The sequence below is a fragment of the Anthonomus grandis genome, chromosome 9 (assembly GCF_022605725.1).
Source record: "Anthonomus grandis grandis chromosome 9, icAntGran1.3, whole genome shotgun sequence".
Lineage (NCBI taxonomy): Eukaryota > Metazoa > Arthropoda > Insecta > Coleoptera > Curculionidae > Anthonomus > Anthonomus grandis.
Genome location: NC_065554.1, coordinates 30,719,438 through 30,741,029, shown reverse-complemented (window position 1 = coordinate 30,741,029; position 21,592 = coordinate 30,719,438). Strand labels below are relative to the sequence as shown.

At 33.9% G+C, this 21,592-nt stretch overlaps 2 protein-coding genes across 3 annotated transcripts in view; one reads left to right on the top strand and one right to left on the bottom strand.

The window, feature by feature from the left end:
• The window catches only part of LOC126740540 (putative helicase mov-10-B.1), a 38,685-nt gene that overhangs the window by 11,870 nt on the left and 5,223 nt on the right, over positions 1-21,592 (bottom strand). Inside the window, exons 2-13 of one of the 2 annotated variants that reach the window (XM_050446614.1) lie at positions 15,742-15,836; positions 8,126-8,246; positions 7,897-8,074; positions 7,695-7,837; positions 7,533-7,636; positions 7,361-7,480; positions 1,763-1,880; positions 1,517-1,707; positions 1,269-1,460; positions 1,016-1,131; positions 789-957; positions 54-382 (exon numbers count right to left, since the gene is read on the bottom strand). In XM_050446614.1, the coding sequence (XP_050302571.1) occupies positions 54-382; positions 789-957; positions 1,016-1,131; positions 1,269-1,460; positions 1,517-1,707; positions 1,763-1,880; positions 7,361-7,480; positions 7,533-7,636; positions 7,695-7,837; positions 7,897-8,074; positions 8,126-8,246; positions 15,742-15,836 (1,876 nt within the window). The remainder of the gene's footprint in view (positions 1-53; positions 383-788; positions 958-1,015; positions 1,132-1,268; positions 1,461-1,516; positions 1,708-1,762; positions 1,881-7,360; positions 7,481-7,532; positions 7,637-7,694; positions 7,838-7,896; positions 8,075-8,125; positions 8,247-15,741; positions 15,837-21,592) is intronic. The other variant, XM_050446616.1, reaches the window with a different exon arrangement.
• LOC126740541 (uncharacterized) overlaps positions 5,067-21,592 on the top strand; it is a 104,541-nt gene continuing 88,015 nt past the window's right edge. The window contains exon 1 of the mRNA XM_050446619.1: positions 5,067-5,091. Within this exon, the coding sequence (XP_050302576.1) occupies positions 5,082-5,091 (10 nt within the window). The 5' untranslated portion in view covers positions 5,067-5,081. The remainder of the gene's footprint in view (positions 5,092-21,592) is intronic.

Below are 21,592 nucleotides of genomic sequence, written 5' to 3'. Positions count from 1 at the left end.
TGTATAATAGCCGGCTGGCGGGTGTTTGTAAATAAATAAAATAAAGTGCTCACCGTATCCGTAATTTTTGCAAACTTTATTATTAACCACCGGACCCAGTTGTTTCGGATCTCCCGCCAAAACGACAAATTTGTCGGGCATTAGCAGCGATAAGGCGCAACACGCTTCCGGTTCGCTGGCCTGGGCCGCTTCGTCCAAAAACACCACGTCCGGATGATAAACTCTTGTGTACTTTCCCGCGAACACCAACGTAGTCACTACGATTCTATAGTCTTTCAGTTTTTCCTGCGGGAACGGTATCACCTTCAATTTTTCCGAACCGGATTTGTCTTTATCTCGAATCACGTTGCAATATTTTACGATATTGTCGTGGATTGACGACCTAAAAATAAATCATTTAATCAAAAATTTAATCATAAAGTGATAATAATTAATATAATTAAGTGATATAATCATAATTATTTGTCTGGTTTTACATGAACCGAAAATTTGGTAATTTTGCCATTACATTTAATTGAATAATTCAAGATTTGCTTATTAAAATTTTTTGAAACTTTGCACGATTTGTTTGCCGGATGGATCTCTTCAAAAAGTTATTTTACATTTTTTCTGAAAAATCTACATAGAAACCAATAATTGACCTCCTTAAAATTTACATGGGATTTCCTATGTTCCGCTCGGCGACGCACCACCCGCTATATTATCCTTATCCCAATTTGAAAATTACAAAAAAGTGGCAATGAAATAATGTTTTTTTGGGTTAAACAAAGGTTATTTATGTGACTTACGTGTCGCACGTCTCGGACATGACCCTCAACAACTCCGAAGTGCGGCAAAACTCCGACAGTTTCTCGGCCAACATGTGACAGGCGGCATTCGCCGGCGCGCAAACCAAGATTTTCAAATCGGTATTGCGTTTCAATTGATAGATGGCCTCGACGATAGTTACGGTTTTACCTATAAATTATTATTATTATTTAATTAATATAAAATTTACAATTCATAAATAATTTACCCGTCCCTGGAGGTCCATATACGATATAGGGAGCCGCCCCTTTTGAGGACAAGTTCACAATTTTGGTGACGGCTAATCTTTGTTCGTAGTTCTTATATATGTCCCCGTTATGAAAGCTAAATACAAAAATAGTACTTATACACGTTAAAAGGGACAAGGTAAGAAAGCGGTTTTATTTTTAAACAAAAAACTTGTGATTATTGAGCCAACTAACCTGAGTAAAAAATGAAATTCTTGATAAACAAATACTTACTCCTGTTCACCTAAGTTGATACGCTCCGTATACTGTTTCTTCAACAAATCCGTGCCAGGAAAAAGTTGCCGGGTGAGACCGTTTAAAGCGACCTGCTCTACACCATGGTGCATCCGTTCGAAATGGATACGGCTCAAAATGAATTTTACGTCTATCAAAGTATCCGGTTCCCGCTTTATTAACTCCACAATCCTACAATTTAATAAACGTCCTCAGAAAAAAGGAATTTATACCCTTGAAACACCTACTCGTCATCTAAGTCAACGATATCGACAGCCTTATCACCGACATGTCCTACAAGACCTTCGTAAGACTTATGGGCCTGATCGTGTATTTTAATCACGATCTTGTCGCCCCTGATGACGGACGGACGTTTTTCTCCCAGTCCAGGCACCCCTAAACGCAAACCTTGCGAGCTGCTAATAAATTTCAATGTGACCTAAAAAGTATCATAAGTGGTACAACATGATAGTGGAAGGATTTAGAATTCGTACTTTTTCCATGTTGTACGCCTGCAAAGCAATTTTAGTCTTTATCTCTTCTAGCCACAGTAAAATCTTCCAAAAATCGGCGTAATTGTCTGCGGAGAGGGTTCCTGGGTATAATTTTTCCCTGAAACAATTTATGATTATTTCCAGAATAAGGTCTAAGGTGTCGAAGTGAAAATATGCTTTGTTTGTTTAGACAAAAGTAATTGTTTTTAACAAACCTTTAAGAAAATCGAATCAAATAGGTATACATATGATAAAAGTAATGATAGAAATCCACAAATAGTAGCTCTACAAGAAACGAAAACGTAAAAGCGATTATTATCGTTAAATATATATTTACTCAACCATTTTTTTAGTAAATGTTTTGGTATATTTTTTGTTATTTTTATCAACCATATATGGTCAAGGTATATTAATTAAACTGTAGAATATACAACGTATATTATATACGATTCTGTTTACAAATGGGTGAAAATTTCGACATTTAAAAAATTTGACACTATACTACATCTCAAATATTTGATGAAATTCCTCTGAAAAATTACCGTTTTTCATTCATATTATTCAATCTAATATCATTGTTTTTTGTATTAAATATTTATTAATATACATATTATAGCAAATTTAAATAAACAAACTCCGTTATTGGATTGAATATTAACGACGAAACCAGGTGTTATTCATGCGTATTATTTTGGAAAACAATGATTTTTGAAAACAATTTCTTACTGGTAAGTCGTGTGGGGTGGGTGGGGGGGTAAGAGTAGGGTTAATGAAAAACGTTTTTTTTTTGTTTATTAAACTATAGAATATACGTATGTATCATATACGATTTCGTTCACAAAAGGGAGAACATTTCGGCATATAAAAAATTTGACAAGGGATTTACATATTTAGTTTTCAAACTCAATCACTACACCTTAAACATATCACATACAGTGCATCCCAAAAGTTATGTCTAAATTCATTTAAAATTCAGAGGTGTGTCCGAAAAAAAAAAACGCTCGGACCCGTCGATTTTTCTTTCAAATTGCGCATTTTTGTACGTGAAGTTTGTATATATACGGGGTTGCTCAAAAATAAATTACGACCATCAACTTAATTTTTTCAAATAAAAGCACCTTTTTTTAATTTCATTTTTGAATTTCGCGTGGAATTCTACGTATGTTTCATGTATAGGCCACTTTTCGTACACATGTATATCTTATAGTGTAATAATGGAATAAGAACACAAAGAAAAAATAGGAAATGCATGAAACACAATAATTGTACCAAAAAATATACTCGCCGGCACAAAATTCCGCCACCCTGAAATATTGGCCAAGTTTGATATTTTATAAATTTTTTATTAGATTCTCAGTTTTTAGGTACATTTGTTATGATTTTTTTAAATCATTTTGTAAAGTAGCATTTTTCGATTAGGCCATATTATACAGGAGTAAAACAAACTGTTGTTTTTTCTCGTAATTTCAAAATGATTTATTCCATTATCTCATTTCTGCTGCGAGCTGCAAATTTTTTATTAAAACGCTGATTTGAAGCTTATTTTTAGATAATGAATGTCAAGTTTTCGGTTAAAAATTATCGACGTTGGCTAAGGACGCAATTAATGTGACATAAAGTTTGACAGTGTCACTATTATAATTTGCTGTGTGTCAATATGGTATTAACTCCAGCAGACGTGGGTAGAATTGTTGCGTTAATAGAGGATGGCCGTGGCAAAAGTTATGTCGTCCGTACTCTGATATTTCCGCGGTCTACAGTTCGAGATGCCTGGAATAGGTATTTACAGGCGGGAATTTTTACTAGACGACAAGGCTCTGGAAGAAGGAGAATGACCACTGCAGCTGATGATCACTTTGTCACCATTAGTTCTTTAAGAGATCGAAGATCTACTTGAAAAATGACTTGCGAATACTTCATGGAGTAAGTGTAAGTGTAAGAACGATACGTAGAAGATTAGCAGAAGCTGGACTTTATTCACGAAGGCCAGCAAGATGTCCACAATTACTTCCTCGGCATCGACAACACCGACTGAGGTTTGCAAGATGGCATTTTGAGTGGACTCTAGAACAGTGGGCAAACGTACTATTCACAGATGAATCCAGGGTTTGTTTAAGGACGCCGCATGGTCGTGAGCGAGTATACAGACGTAGAAATGAAAGATAAGCTGACTGCGCCATTTCAGAACAAATCTCATATCGTGGCGGTTCAGTCATGATTTGGGCGGGTATTTCTACCGAAGCACGCACCAATCTTGTATTTATTGAAAATGGAGCTCTAACCGCCCACCGTTACATTGAGGAAATCCTTCAAGAAGTTGTTGTCCCATTTGCTCCATTCATTGGGAACCAATTTACATTAATGCATGATAATGCTTGACCTCACGTTGCACATGTAGTGAGCGAATATCTGGATGAAGTTGGACTCCCAAGATTGGAATGGCCCGCATGTAGCCCGGATCTCAACCCAATAGAAGATCTTTGGGATCAACTTAAAAGGGCCGTTCGTCGTCGTCCTGTACAATCACAAACCTTGCAAGACTTACGACTAGCGCTGATCGAAGAATATGAGGCTATTCCTCAAGAAAGAATAAGGAACCTTATTCATTCGATGCCGCGAAGACTGTCTAAATTTGTAAAATGTTAGGGATTTCATTTATTTTATTTTTTCGCCAATGCGGCAACAACGATTTAAGATTTACTGGAACCACAAAATCGCGCCACCGGGACCGTCTTCGTCGTTCGTTTGTGCAGTGACGCCACTTGACTTTAGCCTTTCCATCGAATCGCAGGAAGAGGTTTTCTTTTTTGTTCGCGTCATCTACGCACGACGACTTACTTTCGTATTTTTTTATTACGCCACCACCTTGGCATTTTTACTTTATTTTCATATACATATTTTATACAGTCCACTGAAATAAAAATCTTTGATTTAATAATTACAGGCGACATGTAGGTCCAATTACATACAAAGACTGCAAGCTGTTATTGCTGCGAGAGGAGGAAATACACGCTATTAAAATTGTTGTAAAATATCCTAAGGTAATTTAATATATTTTATAAACACCCTGTATTCGTTTATAAGTGTCTCAACCGCCCGAGAATTATCTTACATCCTTGAAAATCTATACCCTAAGCTTAAATAATAATAATAAGCAGAGATTGAGAGAGACCCAGAAAAGAAAAGAGACAGTGAGTGCTAGCACTTCGGCTTGTAAAGAACCATGTATATAGAGTGATCATAGTTGACCAGGTGTGGTAGTGTTTGTCCACTAGGTGGATATTAGAATGGTTGTGGTTGTTTTGTGCACAGGTTAATCATGTCGACATGTGAGTAATATTTTATATTGTTGTTGTATAAGTCCATGGCTAGAGTTTTATGGTATACCAGAGTTTGTCGCTGTTTAGCGAGGTATTACCAGGTTGTGGTCGATTGTAGGAATGCCCTCTGAGCACGCAAATCCTTCGAGTTGGTCTTGTGAGTTATAGAGGGCCCTCACTTGTCTTCTCGATTGACACATTTGGATTCTAAGATCTCGGGATATGTTATCTTAGTTTCCGAGTGTTGAGATGCTTACTGCTTAGCGGCAGTGGAGCGTCTGGGGTAGCCTTAACTATTTTAGGGGACACTAGCTAGTCGTCGAAGAAAGAAGATATATATATGTAAATTATTAGCAAACATAAAGTAACTATATTAATGGTTGTTGGCATGACTGAATCAAGGGGACCGAGGTTCCCCGGTGAGTAAACTTAATCTTTATTAGATGGGTCAGTACAGTAAATCGTAAACATTTTTGTTTCATGGTACTCTCAATCTCTTGCAAGAAAAATACCCAAATTTTACATTGTTTTTTTTTTATTAACTTTATGATATACCTAGTGTTTGTTTCTCCTAATAAAAATACGCTTCAAATCGGCGTTTCAATAAAAAATGTGCATTGGGTATTGGGTATTTTAAAGGGCAAATTGGTCATCATGGAAAATTTTGAAAATAAATTATAGATTTTGAGTTAAGTCTACAAGAAAAGTATTTGTTGTTCCTGAAAGAATTAAATTTGAAATATCTCGACTATTGTTAGTTTTAGAAATAAATTGTAATTGCAGAAATTATAGATCTCAATGACGCTCTACAAAAAATGCCTTCTATAATTTTTTATACAGTGTGTCCAAGATAAGGATGTCTATCATGGGGATCTCGGCAGCTATAGGAGAAACGAGGTTGAATATATTAGAGAAAAGTTGCGCATTTTAGAGCCTAACAATACGCCGTTTTGGTAGTATTTGTGTAGGTAGTTTTTTTAATTTAATAAAGTGTTTAATTCTTTAAAATAATCACGTGACCTATCTACGTAACAGTATATGAATAAAGTTTTTAAGTTGTCAATAATGTGATTTTTATTTAGTATTTCAAAATATGAGTAATAGCAGCCTACTACACCATACTCAGCGTCATCATTTCACCGCCTACTACATCAAAACCATCGGAATTTAATAAAAATCCAATTTTCAATATTTAAATATTGTAGGAACATATTGAGTTATACATCGTTGTAATCGTAATAAAATATGCAATTTTAAACAGGGTGTACTTTTTTTATGCGCCATATAGAAAAATTAAGTTGATGATGGTTTCTTCGAAACGAAACGTCGTACGAAAAATCTCGCAATGTTATTTTTTAGAGCTTAAAAAGTGGCCATAAGAAAGTGTCTTTTGTTTTTCCATATCTCTTTAAATAACGCCAGAAAAAAATAAAAACGAAATCGGCAAATTTCGGTTTTTCCGAATGTCTCCGGATCTACTCAAAATTTGAAAACTTTCTAAACGGCGTATTGTTAGGCTCTAAAATGCGCAACTTTTCTCTAATTTAATCAACCTCGTATCTCCTATAGCTGCTGAGATCCCCATGATAGACATCCTTATCTTAGACACGCTGTATAAGGATAATAATTTTTGAGACCCTAGAAGAATTAATTAATTCCAAATATCTCGATTTCTAGTACTTTTAGAGAAAAAAAATTATGTAAGGATATTTTTTTAGGTACAGCTCGTGGAAAAAATTAAATTTGAAGTACCTTGATTTTTGCTAATATCAGTAAATATAGTTATCCTCTACCTATACTTGTAAATAGTAGGACAAAACTTCAATACAATATGCAATTTGTAACAACAAGGCTCTTAAACAGCCAGGTTTTATACAGCAAAGATGGATCTGTTCAAGTTCATCTGAGGTGTATTTTATTGGAAATTTCTTTTTGTACAAATTAATTAATGACTTGATTGATGCTAGGAATTTATTGAGTCACTTAAATTTTAATGCTCATGGCTTAAAAAATCATCCTCCATTGGTAATTTTCTTAGAAGTAATAAATAATCCATAATCCAATCACCCGGATGAACTCCTTTTGTAACAATTGTGATTTTACTGTACCTCTTAACACTTTTAACAATGAATGTAAATATTCATAATTTGTATTCTTATTAAGTACTATTCTATACAGAATCAATATGTATTTTAACATCTTTAGTTTATAATTTTAGATTATAAGACATATTGTAAAAATGGTGTATTAAATAAATAAATAAAACACATTGACTTACTGAAACTCTTGCCAAATAGCCGGGTTTATATTGCGTTCCTGGTTGTAACTCCATAACGCCAAAGAACGTTTATACTTTTGGGGAATCTTAAATTGGTCCGTAGGCATGTATCTGTGAAATCTTAAAAAATATAGATACCTATACTATATACAAATCATTCATATTCAAATACCTTTTGCTATGTTTGTGCACTTGTACTTTTTGCCACTCGTTATGGGTAAACGGGCTTTTTTCGAATAAGTCAGGTTCAAGGATATCCTCCTGGATGATGACCACCTAATTAAATTCGAAACTATGCAAAAACTGTTTAAGCTTATTAAGTAAATCGACTCACGATAGTGCGAGTAATCGAAAAATTCATCATAGACTCTTTGTTCTGTTTACTGTAAGCTTGAAGCGAGAAAAAAATTGGAATCTCGTAATTGCTCACGTTGCATTTATCCAATTTTAGGATGACTTTTAAGCCGTACGTGCCTCCTGTAAGAAACAACTATTTAAGATATACTTTCAAATTAAGTTATAAAGAAGAACCTTACCGGGTTTCAACGATGGGAATTTGCCCATATTATTGTTCGGATCGACCATGGAGAAGGGCTCATAGGGATGCAGAACCCCCGCATAAATCATGGCAACGTTCTTTTCCCTTCTTATATTTTTAATAACACAGGAAAATTCCACTTGACATCCGTGCAAGTAAAACTCCTTTGGTGTCATCTAGTAAATCACTCAATTAGGCCAATTTTTCTCTTGTATTTGTATACTTACTTTTAAAGTATATTTTCCCTTAGTCTTTTTCTGGGTGGTGTCAAAGTTATAATTGAAACCATTTTTTTTCTGCACATCGACTTCAACCACAACCCCGTGCCTATCACTCCGAAGTGAAGTTCTAAAATGAGAGGCATAATAAAATTAAATATTTTATTATTCAATACTTTTAAATAGTCAAAGAAATTTTTGATAATAGCTCATATGTAACAGAAAGGGAAGGGAAATGTGTGAAAACCATGTTTGGACCTAAAGAAGCAGAAAATAAAGGACAAGGGACAAAAATTTGTTCAAGAAAAATCACCAAAACAAGACTCTCTTTAGTATGAATGGAACAACAAGAAATTACTCATTTACATTTTTAACCCAGTGATGATTTTATTATAACATAATACAGGGTGTTTCAAATTCGACCCTCGACATAGAGATCTCGGAATCTATATTATATATCTATAGTAGTTATATTTTAAATATACGGTCTCTAAGAAATAAAATGGACGAGCTTCATCTTTTACTTGATTCATGTGATTTTCCTGTTATTGTATTACTAACTGAGCACTGGTTAAAGCCTAATGAATGTTTCTTAATATCTGATTATATTCCTATATCAATTTTTTGTCGGCAACACTCCATACATGGAGAAACAGATATTTTAGTTAAACAAACAATTGAAGCTTTTTTCTGTGAAATTAATAAGTATGATAGCTTTCTGTTGGAGAAGGTTTTCGAATTCTCCCTTTGTTTTTGTAAGCGATTTAATTTATATGTTCTTTGTGTTTATAGACCACCCACCAGATATTGGTATGTTCCTGGACAAACTTAAATCTATTATCCCAATTGCATCTACACTCCATATTTATATTGGCTGGTGACTTTTAATATTAACTTCACTGATGTAAGCTTGCTATCATATCATACATCCCTTTTAAGTATATTGGAATCTTATAACTTGAAGATGCATGTTCTTTCACCCACACGTATAACATCCTCATCTGCAACTACTATTGATTATTTGTGTGTCATTATATGTGTCATATAGAGTACTCTCATCTGGTATTTCTGACCATGAAGCCATTCTTGCTAGGATTCCATGCAGGCCTTTGACAGGGTCAATCATGAGTTATTACTAGCAAAACTTAGTTCCCTTGGCTTTAGTGAAAGATCCCTAAGGTGGTTTAGAAGCATGCTGCTGGGTCGTGAGCGGCGTGTTAGAATTGGAGATTCTGAATCTGGAAGTATTTTGGTGACTTCTGGAGTTCCTCAAGGGGGACACTGTTCCCGATTGCTTTTTGATTCATTTCTGATTGACCTTGTAACGTGTTTAACTGACTGTGATTACTTAACATATGCAGATGATTTGAAACTTTTCCGTGTTATTAAGTCACAGCGGGACTCTGATATCTTACAACAAAATCTTACTTCTTTTGTAAAGTGGCTAATATGAATGATCTCTCTTTAAATATAAATAAGTGCTACTCAATTGGATTCTCTAGACTTATGAATAATATATATACTATTGATGACATAGTACTTAGATTTAGGAGTAGTCTTTGATACTCAGCTCACATTTGGGGAACACTGTGATCTTGTGGAGGGGAAGGCCTCTCAGATGTTAGGCTTTGTTTTACGAACTTGTGGTGACATGTCTATATTTACTTTGAAGATACTTTATTGTTTATTAGTTAGAAGTCATTTAGAGTATGCCTCGATCATTTGGTCTCATTTTTATAATTGTCACAAAAGGCAACTTGAAAGAGTCCAAAAGAAGTTTACCCGGTACTGTTCCTACAAGTTGAATATGCAGGATAACCTACTTGACATGGAGGCAATATTGGGACAATCATTGGAATCTAGAAGGATTCAAAGTGACCTCAGCTTTATGTATAATGTTATTCATGGGCTTATTGATTGCCCTGCTCTCATCAACAGCTTTCATTTAAAGGTCCCTGCACGCACCCTAAGGAGACACACAGATAAAAATGACTTCTTATTACAAGAAAATATATTATCTTGGCTGTTAATTATCTTTGATTAAGGATATACATTTAGTTCAAACTCACGTTATCTTGTCAAAAGAGAATCCACGTTCTTCGCATTATTTTCTAATTATCTTAGCGAATTAAATCCTTGCTATTAGACAACTGTCTTTAAGAATAAAATTGTGAATTTATCGATACTTGTTTAAAGAGTACGTTCTTGCTTTAACGTCACAGGTGCTTTGCGTTGGGTCGCGTAGGTATAACCCCGGTGTTTTCCCTTTGTCGGAACTTTGTCCTTTGGTCGTTCCAATCATTAGCAAGTTAGACGCGGCATTGTCAACGTGACACGATGTATAATCGCATTTTTGCGTTTGAATTTGGTTTTTTCAACATGGACAACATCAATTTTGAAGTTGAAGTAAGTGAAGTTTTCTCTTTTTTAAAGCGGAATGCTTTGGAACACTTGTGGCCTGTGTTTAAAGGTATATTTATATTATAAATATATGTGGTTTTTATTCCTTTTTTTAAATTATACCGGTACCTATATATGCGTGTGTAGGTTTAAAATACTCAGTAGGGCTATAATGCATTTTTTACTTTCTTATAGGTATACCTAGATTAGTTTATAAATAACTAAATAAGCATGCATTGATTTTTTAAAGCTTTTGTGTAAATTACTATTGTATCTTAAACAAAATGGTGGACGTTTGCGTTAAAATATTCTTTAGAAGCTAATATAGCTATATAGCTATTTTCACAGGGCAGTCATTGCCAGCAGTTATGCCATAACTAGTCCGGGATTGTTTTCCTAAGTTTCGATTGGCCGATGATAAAATGCGGACATATTAAAAGCAATAAAAATACAGGAAAAGACTCGGGAAAAGAATCCCGGACAAGTTCAGGACTGCTCCGCGAAAACCGCTATAAATTTTCCTAAAAGAAAAAAATATAATCTTAGCAGAAGAGAATTTTCTTACTTTAAAATTAAAATCTTGAAGGAAAGGTTATGTACTTTTAATAAGATAATTATTTCGAGCTAAGTATCGTACCATTTTAGGACAAAATAAATATCCTTGGCGCAAACATTTATGTAACTGTGAAAAAAAATCCTTTTTTATAAAAATATACGTTTAATTTTTTTTTCTCTTATATCGAAAAATATATGTATAATATACAGTGTGATCGTTATAGTAAGGAATAAATTCAATGTTTCATTGTCATTCATTATGTTAATTTTTTCAGGATATTCTATTAATTTATGCATAGGTGGTTAGTCTGGTTAGCAGATATTATCTACAAGTATTAGACTTTTGGAAATGTAAATAACTTAGAAACCATAAGCCTAGACAATAGTTATTACCTTCTGGTTTCATAAAATAATTTTAAAAAATAAGACTAGTGCAATAAGTGTTACAGATTTTTTTAATTTTTTTTTGATGCTCATAGCATAATAGAGAGTTTAATTTTGCGTTGACGTCAAATATTAACGATATAATATTAGTATATGTATTTTGTGAAACTTATGACTTCCATAATATAAAATAAAAGTGTGTTATTAATATTTTATCTTCTTTTCTTTTTTATATCCTCGAAAAAACCTCGTAAAAAGCGCTATAAATTTTGCTTCGATATTTAATATTGAATGCGAAAACTTATTTAAGTGGATAAAATATAAAAAGTAAAATCAAAAACAGTTTATGAAAAATGAAAACATAAGATACATTTTAATAAAAAAATACATAATTATAAAGGGGCTTTAAATACAATAAAGATATTATATACTCGTATACGTATTTGGTTGTGAACAGTCGTAATCCACAAAAAAAAGTAAAATTGTGTGAAGCTGTCTAAGTACCTTTATAATTAATATTATAGTGTTTTTTGACAGGCTTAACTTAATTTTATATTTTTTTGTAAGTTATATTACGAAATTTCGAAAAGTTATCTTCCGAAACCAAAATAATAATTTTTGCGTCAAGTAAATAATTTCTTAATACAAGATATTTAATATTTGACGTAAGAACTTAATGATCTTGTATCCATTAAATTTTTAGATTTTAAGCCATTCATTTATTTCTGTCAAAGAAATGTCTTTCAGACAAGTACATTTATGTACATATGAGAAGATCACACGTTTTGAAGTTAAGATTAAGACTCTTGTACCAAAAACATAATGACCTTGAGGCGAGAAAATATTTTTTTTTCTTCTCTTAGACCAAATAACTAAATAATTTGCTGTTCTTACAATTAGGACATATTTACTTAACAATTCAAAATAGTAGTAGACTAAAGCTAAGGATGTGGTAAGTTTTTCCTAAGGTAATATTCATTTGGCTATATCCAAAGACATGGCGGCCTTGGTTTAAACTCGTTTTACTTTATGTTAAGAGATCCTTTTTATCTGTGCATGAACTGTTTGCTTTACCAATCTGTCACTCCAACTATTCTTTACATTCTCCAATCTGTCGTAGTCTTGCCTATTTAAACTCTCACCCTGAACTTGATCCATTTGCAAGCTCACTCTCTGGATTTATTGGTCAACTAAGTCAAATATTTTAATTCATTGTGTTTATTTCTTGTGTATATGTTTTGAAGAATGTCTAATTATGTTGGTAATAGTACTTTTATTATGTTAATTATACATCTTTTACTTTATTTAATATTGTAACCAAATCTTTTGTAAAATGGGGTTTCCCGTATATTGATTGAATAAATAAACACTGTATTTCCTTCATCTCAGAGCAAATTTCAATGCTTTTCCTTCTACTACAGCTTTGGTTAATTGGAATGCAGTTGAAACGGCTCCTGACCCGTTTACTTTGTTATTTCATGCGCTATGTGACAAGATCAATCAGTGTTTTCCTAAAAAGAGGCTTAAAATGAAAAATAGAAAACCATGGGTCGCAGCAGGCCTCAGAACTTCAGCTAAAAACCTCCGTTTTTTGGCTAAGTTGTGCAAGCATACAACTAATGCAAACATCATTCTTTATCATCAGAAATATCGTATAGTCTATACAAAAAGACGATAAAAGCAGCAAAGGTTAAATATTATAGTGACCGCTTGAATGTGTCCTCAAATAGGCAGAGAGAATGTTGGTCAATTATAAATGATTTCAGACATTCTCACAAGAAAGTTTCAGAACCAGAAGAAAGACCAAATAGTTTAAATGATTATTACTGTAATATTCCTCATTTATTGCTCAAGGATGTGAATACTAATATTGATCCTTTGCATTATATTCAACAGGTGTCAGTTCAAAATTCTTTTTTCTTTTATCCTGTTAGCCTTACTGATGTTGAAGATGCAATTAAAAGCTTAAAAAACCATATCATCAAAATTACTACTCCTTTTGCCTGACTCAGAATTGACTGCCTTAGCTTCTGCCATAAACAATTCCTTTCATAATGACATCGTTCCGACATGTTTGAAGGAGGCAGTGGTTATCCCTCTTTATAAGGGTGGAGATTTAAGTGAGCCTTGTAATTTCCGTCCAATTTCTATATTATCTACCCTCTCCAAGATAGTTGAAAAAATTAGAATTTTGTCTTTTGCAACATAATTGCAATTTATCTGCAAATCAGTTTGGATTTCAAGCGGGAAAAGGAACTCATGACGCTGTTTTCGGCTTTTTGGAGAGTGTCTATGTGTCCTTAAATTCTGGAGAGTCCGCGGCGGCAGTGTTTTGCGATTTATCCAAGCCATTTGATTCTGTAGATCATGGAATACTGCTGTCTAAGCTCAATAATTATGACTTTAGAGGTGTGGCATTGCAATGGCTGGAATCCTATCTGTCTAATCGTACCCAAAGAGTTACAGTATCTGGATGTTTATCCGATTCCAGATCCCTTAAAATTGGAGTACCTCAGAGTTCAGTGTTAGGACCACTATTATTTTTGCTCTATGTAAATGAGCTTTGGTTTCAACTGCAGGGCAAAGTGGTTCAGTTTGCTGATGATACCACCATTTTATGGAATCATAGAGATTCTGATAATGTTAGAGCCCAGGTTAAGATTTTATCGGAGTGATGTGCTACAGGCTTGTATTTAATGTGGGCAAAACCTTTATTATGGGATTTAAGTGTGACGTTCAGGGCCTTATGTTTAGTAAAAACTCCCCCTTGCAATACAAAGAAAGCTGTAAATTCCTTGGTAATGCCATTGATGGTCGCCTTCGCTTCGAAGATCATATCCTAAATCTTGCATCAAAATTATCCTCTGGATGCTTTGCAGTAAGAATGGCGGGGCATGAGCTGGAAGGGGTAGTTCAGTGTACCTTTCTCTTATTGAGTCCCATCTTCGTTATGGCTTGCCTTTTTGGGGTTTAAGCAACAAGGGATTATTAAACATAATTTGTGATTTAAAATAAGGCAGTTAGATACCTATGTTCCTCTGGGAGGAAGAGATTCTTGTAAGCCTTTCTATATATATCTCAAAAACTCTTTTTTCTCTTTTTATCTTAAAAACAGCTACTCTTATTCATAAATGTCCTAGACCTCCCTCTAACACTGGTCATATGACTCGCCAGGTTAACGATTTTCCCTTACCAATCCCAACATCCTCCAAGTTAAGAAATTCAAAAATAAATTAAAATCACTTTTATTATAGCCTTGACGATTTTTTTAATGATACCTTTTGAACTGTGATCATTTTAGTGTTTTAGTTTTGTTTCCTATTAAATATTTTAATTTACTTCCTCTAAGTTCTGTTTTATTGACAGCTTTACTTATTTTTTAATCAAATTTATCAAAAAGATGCTTTTTTTTCAATCTGTTTTGTTATAATTAAATTTGGTAATGTTTATAAATTTTATGGTAAAATGTTTTAGATTTTATGTTTGTTTGAAATTTAACATGAATTTGGAATTTTTAGTTTTTAGGTATATATAGATGTAATATAGCACATTTTCTTTCTTGTTCCATTTTTTCTCATAAACATTCAGTTTTTTTAATATATGTATGTCATAAAATTTTAGTTTGGTTTGGTTCTAAACAATTTTTCATTATTTAGGTTCAAAAAATACAGTTTTTAAATTAAAACTATTGGTATATTTATCAATTGTGACAAGGGACTTACATAACTAGTCTTTACATTTGATCACTACACCTCAAATATGTGATAAATTGAACTCGATATCACATATACTCCACTGTGTAGGATATCTACTTTTCATACAAGTATTTATCTTATAATGTTATGATGCACTGATTGTTTAAATAAAAACAGCTATTGCCTAAGTAGATCTTGATCTAATTAAAAAATTGCAGCCTGTCACTTTCAAAGTATTAAAAGAGATTCAATATGATGTTAAACATGTGAGACACAAACAAAAGAAATCAAATTAACAATAAATAAAAATATTTTTATTAAAAAGAAAATTAAAATATGACATTATCTAGATTAAAAGTATTTAATAAATGACACAAAGAAAATAATAAATTCACTTGAATTTAAGATCATCAAAATAGTTTTTTCACTAAAACAGAGACAAAGGCAATTCAAAACAAATTTAGCTTATAATCTTTGTGTTTGATAATAGACTATAATCTATTGTTGGCATAAATATGATTAAAAAATTAATTTTTTTTTAACTTACCGAGTTACTAAATTTAAAGATGAAATAAAATGATATTTACTTACTTATTTTCCTGATAAGTACTAAGCATATAGTTAAAAACGTGATTGGAAGATTCAAGATGCAAATCATCCAATTCTTCAAAACATAGTTTACAGTCCTAAAAATTAAAAAAAAAATGTTAAAGAGTTTCTATTATTATGCAAGACATATTAGAAGACTGAATGGTGTTATTGAACTCGAGTTCACTTATAACATAGATTCAATACTAATATATAAAATTATAATATCAAAGTATTATTAAATGAAATATTGAATATATGTTTTCTGCAAAAACATTGTTTTTCCCTTACCACCCGCCCACCCTAAACATTTGCCCAGTAAAAAATCCAATCTAATCGCACTGATTGTGTATTAAATATTTATTAATATACATATATCTAATTATATCAAATTTAAATAAACAAACTGTGTTATTAGATTATAGAAAGTTACTTGTCTCTCTTTGATTATCTTTCCTCTTTTAGGGCAATTCAGAACCAAAATATTTTGTTGTTGTTTAATATGAGGTTTATACAGGATAATGTTTATGATTGTAACACTAAACTTGCTGGCCTAAGGGTTTTTTTGGCGTTTTTGAATCTCTCTCAATTTAACAATGCCCTTAATTGCAACAATAATTTGCTTGATCTAGTTCTCTCCAACTTCCAGTGTTCTGTGGATAGGGACGACCAACCCCTTGTCACTGAGGATGCATATCACCCTGCTATTAATATCTCGTTGAATCTTGTCAAATTCGAGAGTGTTACAGATTTCCCCTCCAACAATGAGAGTCCTAAGTATAATTTTCGGAGGGCTAATTTTCCCTATCTTTACCAGCTTATCTCTGATGTGGATTGGACTTCTATATGCACCCAGTCAGATGTTAATGAGGCAGTTAAAATATTTTATGACAAAATCCATGAAATTTTTTCATAGATTTTGACCTTCTAATAGTAAATACTCATATCCTGTGTGGTACACTCATGAAATTAGGAAATTATTAAAATTAAAGTCTAGGCTACATGGGAGATGGCTTCATACACGGTGCTCTGCTGCTTATGAGGATTTTAGAGCTGCTAGGAGGGTAGTAAAAACAAAAATGGATCTTGCTTATCATGAGTATATATCCAGGACTGAGTCAGCTATTCAGAGTGATCCAAAGCAATTCTGGAGGTTCATTCACCTTAAACGAATCAACTCTCGCATTCCAGGTTCTATGAGCTATAAAGATACCACTGTTGTGGGTCCTAAAAGTATTGTAAATGCTTTTTCTGATTTTTTCAGGAGTGTTTATGTTGAGTCCTCTATTGCTCAGCCCAAAAAATCTGATATATATGGTTCAGACAACATTTTGGTCCAATCTTTTGTTGAGGCCGATGTAAGAAAAGCTTTACAGAAGTTAAAAAACAAAGAAACTGCGGGTCCTGACCAAATACCTTTATTTCTTTTGCGTGACTGTGCATCGGCCCTGGCTGTACCACTTTTACTAATCTTCAACTTATCACTCAAGACCAATACATTTCCGGAAGAGTGGAAAAAGGCTAAAATATGTCCAGTGTTTAAGAGTGGCGACCATGGCAGAATAGAGAACTACAGACCGGTGTCAATTCTCTCTAATTTTTCGAAGGCCTTTGAGATTTGTGTGCATAATAAATTGTCTCTTCAAATTAAGCACATAATTACAGAAAAGCAGCATGGTTTCTTTCAGAAAAGATCTACTGTCACTAATATGGCTTGTTTCTTGGAAACAGCATATCTAGCTATAAATCTTTTTAATAAATTTTGCCCAGTTTTTTTCAACAGTCTATAGTCCTATTAATAATATAAACAATAATGGTGCTTTTAACAATCAGCAAGCAAAGTTAAATATGACCATTCCTAATCCCACCCTTTCCGTTGGGTTGATTTTTGATAAAATTACCAAGTTGCCACCCAAAGTTAGTTCAGGACCCGATGGCATTCCGAATTATTTTCTAATAAAGTGTGTATGTACTATTTCATGCCCTCTTTTTATAATTTTTAAAAGATCTTTAGATTCTGCAATTTTTCCAACCTTGTGGAAACATAGTTTTGTAATGCCAATTTTTAAATCTGGCGACAATAGCAAAATCGAGAATTACAGAAGTGTTTGTATACAATCAGCCATTCCGAAGCTCCTGGACAGTCTTATCTATGATCAATTATATTTTTATTGTAAAGAGTTGTTACTTAGCGAACAACATGGATTTATTTCTGGAAAGTCTACTGTGACTAATTTGTTAGTGTTTCAGCAGAATCTGTTGAATGCCTTGGAGAGGGGATGTCAGATGGATGTAATCTACACCAACTTCTCCAAGGCGTTCGACAGAGTTGACCATAGTATTTTGGCAAAAAAGTTGGATATTTTTGGATTTTCTAATCTTATGGTGAATTGGTTTGTAAATTCCCTGTCAGGGAGGACCCAGCAGGCACGAATAGGTAATGCAAGATCAAGGTAATGCAAGATCAAGCTATATTAATGTCACTTCAGGTGTTCCACAAGGTGGGCACTTTGCTCTTTAATAGTTTTGTGAATGATATTGGTGCCTGTTTTGAGAACAGTGACTTCCTTTTATTTGCTGATGATTTGAAGTTTTTTAGAGAGATTTTATCAATACTTGATCAGATTTTGTTGCAAAGTGATTTGGATAGATTGAATGAGTGGTGTGTTAACAACAATTTGTTTTTGAATGTAAGCAAATGCAATTATATAAGTTTTCTCAAGCGAACTAAAAAGGTTGTCACTTCATATAACATTCAAGGAAGTACACTTCAATATTGCAGCATAGTTAAAGATCTTGGTATCTCGTTCCCCATTAGTTCTGCAGCAGTCGTACGAAGCGGTCGTGTTTCCACTCGTTGGCTCTGCCGGATTGATGTTTTGTTTTGTTTTGTTCTGTTTTGATTTTTTTTTTTTTTTTTTTTTTGACGTTTCTGCTGTGCGTGATTCCTGCAAAAAATAATAGTTCCGCTTGACTGTTATTGTTCCTGATCTAAAAGTAGTTCCTGTTTAATACACGTGTTTTGTCAACATAGTTTGTTGAACCATCATAACATTACGACGACGCGGCTAGTGGTTATTGTGCGCGTGCTACCTGTTTATAAATTTGTTCCCGCTTAACTGAACTTGACTTTGGCAATTAGCATTGACCCCTACATAAGTGTTTTTGTCTTTGAACTTTTTAGTCTACAATCTTACATTTTTTATTATTATATATTTCTTTTCTTTCTTCACCTTAATAAAAAAATGACTGAGTTCAAATGTGATTCGTGTCAAAAAACCGTATCCGATAAGGATAAATATAAACTTCGTTGCAGCGGAGAGTGTCGCCGGAATTTCTGCATGAACTGCACCGGGCTGGACAAGACAATGACAAAAGCGCTTTATCAGCAGAAGTGCCACAATGTAAGATATTTTTGCAATGTCTGTGACTCTCCGACACTCAAATACTTGCACGACAAAGTCTCTCATCTACAAAAAAGTCAGATTCCCCTTGAAATTGTTGAAGCATTGGGAACGTGCCTAAAAAAGAACAACGAACTGTTCCCTGTATTATCTGAGATCTACGACATTCTGAGCTACCATGACTCGAAATGGAAGACCTTATACGATAAAATAGATGAAATTCATTGCCTCCATACAAGAACTCCTGAAAACGGAAAAGAAACCTTATTCCATTCCATCAGGGAAATGAAGCAAGGCATTTTTAATCTCTCGTCTATTCTCCTGGATAATCATGGAGATTCTGTTAAGGTCCAGATACACGACTCATCAAGGGAAGAGCTCGCAAAGGAAATGGGTGATCTCCGAAAAAGTGTTAACCAAATGGCACTTTCCATCGACAATTTAACTTCTAAGGGAAACACGAGTAGTGGAAGTAGCCTCCCGAAACCAAAAAAATCCTGTTCAACGCAGACCGAGCATCTGGAAAAGCCTATAGATGTGAAGACTCCCATAAACAAAACCACTCCTCCACCTTCCAAATCTTTTGTAAAAGAGGAATGGGAATACGTGGTTGTGTCTAGGATCCCCTCATCCTATACAGCAAATCAACTTGCACACTACGTCAAGGAGAAACTTAAAACCACGGACTTTGTTAGATGCTTTCCTATGCTGAAGAACAAGGACTGTCCAGACTCAGACTTCAAAGTTGGCGTGCAAAAAAAGGAGCACCTAAAAACTTTAAAAGACCCAACTATGTGGCCAGCAGGTACAATTGTAGATGGCTACAAATTGAATGCTTCAACCCATCCAGATTCACCAACATCCAATATTCAGCCACCACCAGAAGCCACTGCTACGCCAGAGAGATCTTTAAGAATTGCTTCAGACAAGGAAGCAATCGTTGCGAGTAAGTCCCTTGCACGGAAACCCTCTAAAATAATAATAGAAAAAAAAACGATGAACGAAGACGAGCCCTTTATGGATCCGTTGACTCCGCCAATAGTGAGGCTGTCCCAAAATTCTGATCCTGAGAATAGCCGTTACCTATTGGCCAGACTGAGAGACCCTTCAATTTTAAAATCACTAAGGCTCTACCTGGCATACCTCCACGACCTGCCGGCGAGTACATGCTTTGAAGGGCACACGAAAACTAGCATTAAACTAATGCTTGCCGCAGAAGGACTTCCCACTGACATGGACTCCCTGAGAAAATTATACTGTCGGTTTCATAATGCCTATGGTATTGGTTCGGCTGAAATTGAAGCAGACCTCTCCGCCTTTGGATCCTTCTTCTCTTCAGAAAGACTCCTACGGCTCCAGAAAATTAGAGAAGGTCAAACTAATTATTTTTCTCCAACTAAGTCAAAAAATTTTTAAATAAAACGACGCGAATAGAGGATCAAGCACCCTCTAAAAAAATGGACGTTAGCAAGCTTAATATATTTCTCATTAACATTCAGTCCTTAAGACATAAAACAGACGAATTACATCTTTTATTGGAAGAGCTAAACTTTCCACATATTGTTGCCATAACAGAACATTGGTTAAAGACTGATGAGCCTGTATTTATTAAAAACTATACCACTTTAGCTAGATATAATAGAAGTAATTTATCTCATGGGGGTACTATGATAATGTCCACTAACAACGATTTTTCCGCGGTCACAAAATTTGATAATTTATTATCTGAAAAAGTATTCGAATTTTCCATTGTCTATCATAATACCCTTGACCTTTATATAGTTTGTATTTACAAAACACCTGACGCGGACGTGCAAATTTTCTGCCAAAAATTATTAAGCTTGCTAGAATCCCTGCCCTTAATAAGCAAATTAATCTTGTGTGGCGATCTTAATATTGACTTCTCCAGTGTGTGTGCTGCTAAGGAATCCCTTCAGTCCATATTTGATTCATTTGGGATGGTTATGCATATTAACTCCCCAACCAGAATAACCAAAACTAGCTCTAGTATCATTGACTACGTCGTATCAACCTTTGATCCGGAACTCGTTGATTTAACTATCTTTAACTCAGGTTTCTCCGATCATGAAGCAGTGTTAACTAAATTTTCTCTAAATCACAAAAATAAAAGAGTCCCGCGCAAAATGTGCCGTATCTTTGGGGAAAAAAATTTCCTAAATTTCAAAAATCTATGTCTAAGAACGGACTGGGACTTCCTATCTGATGATGTTAACACTGAGTTTTCTCGATTTATAAAGTCACTGTCTGATTTGGCATCCAACTCATTTCCTCTTAGACCCATCAAAATTAAACAAAAAAAACCATGGTCTACTAAAGGCTTACGCTTGTCTTCTAAAAATATACGCTCCTTATCACACTTAAAAAAATTCTCAGACAGTGTGTTCTTCCACGATTACGTAAGGTTGTACAAAAAAATTTACCATAAAACA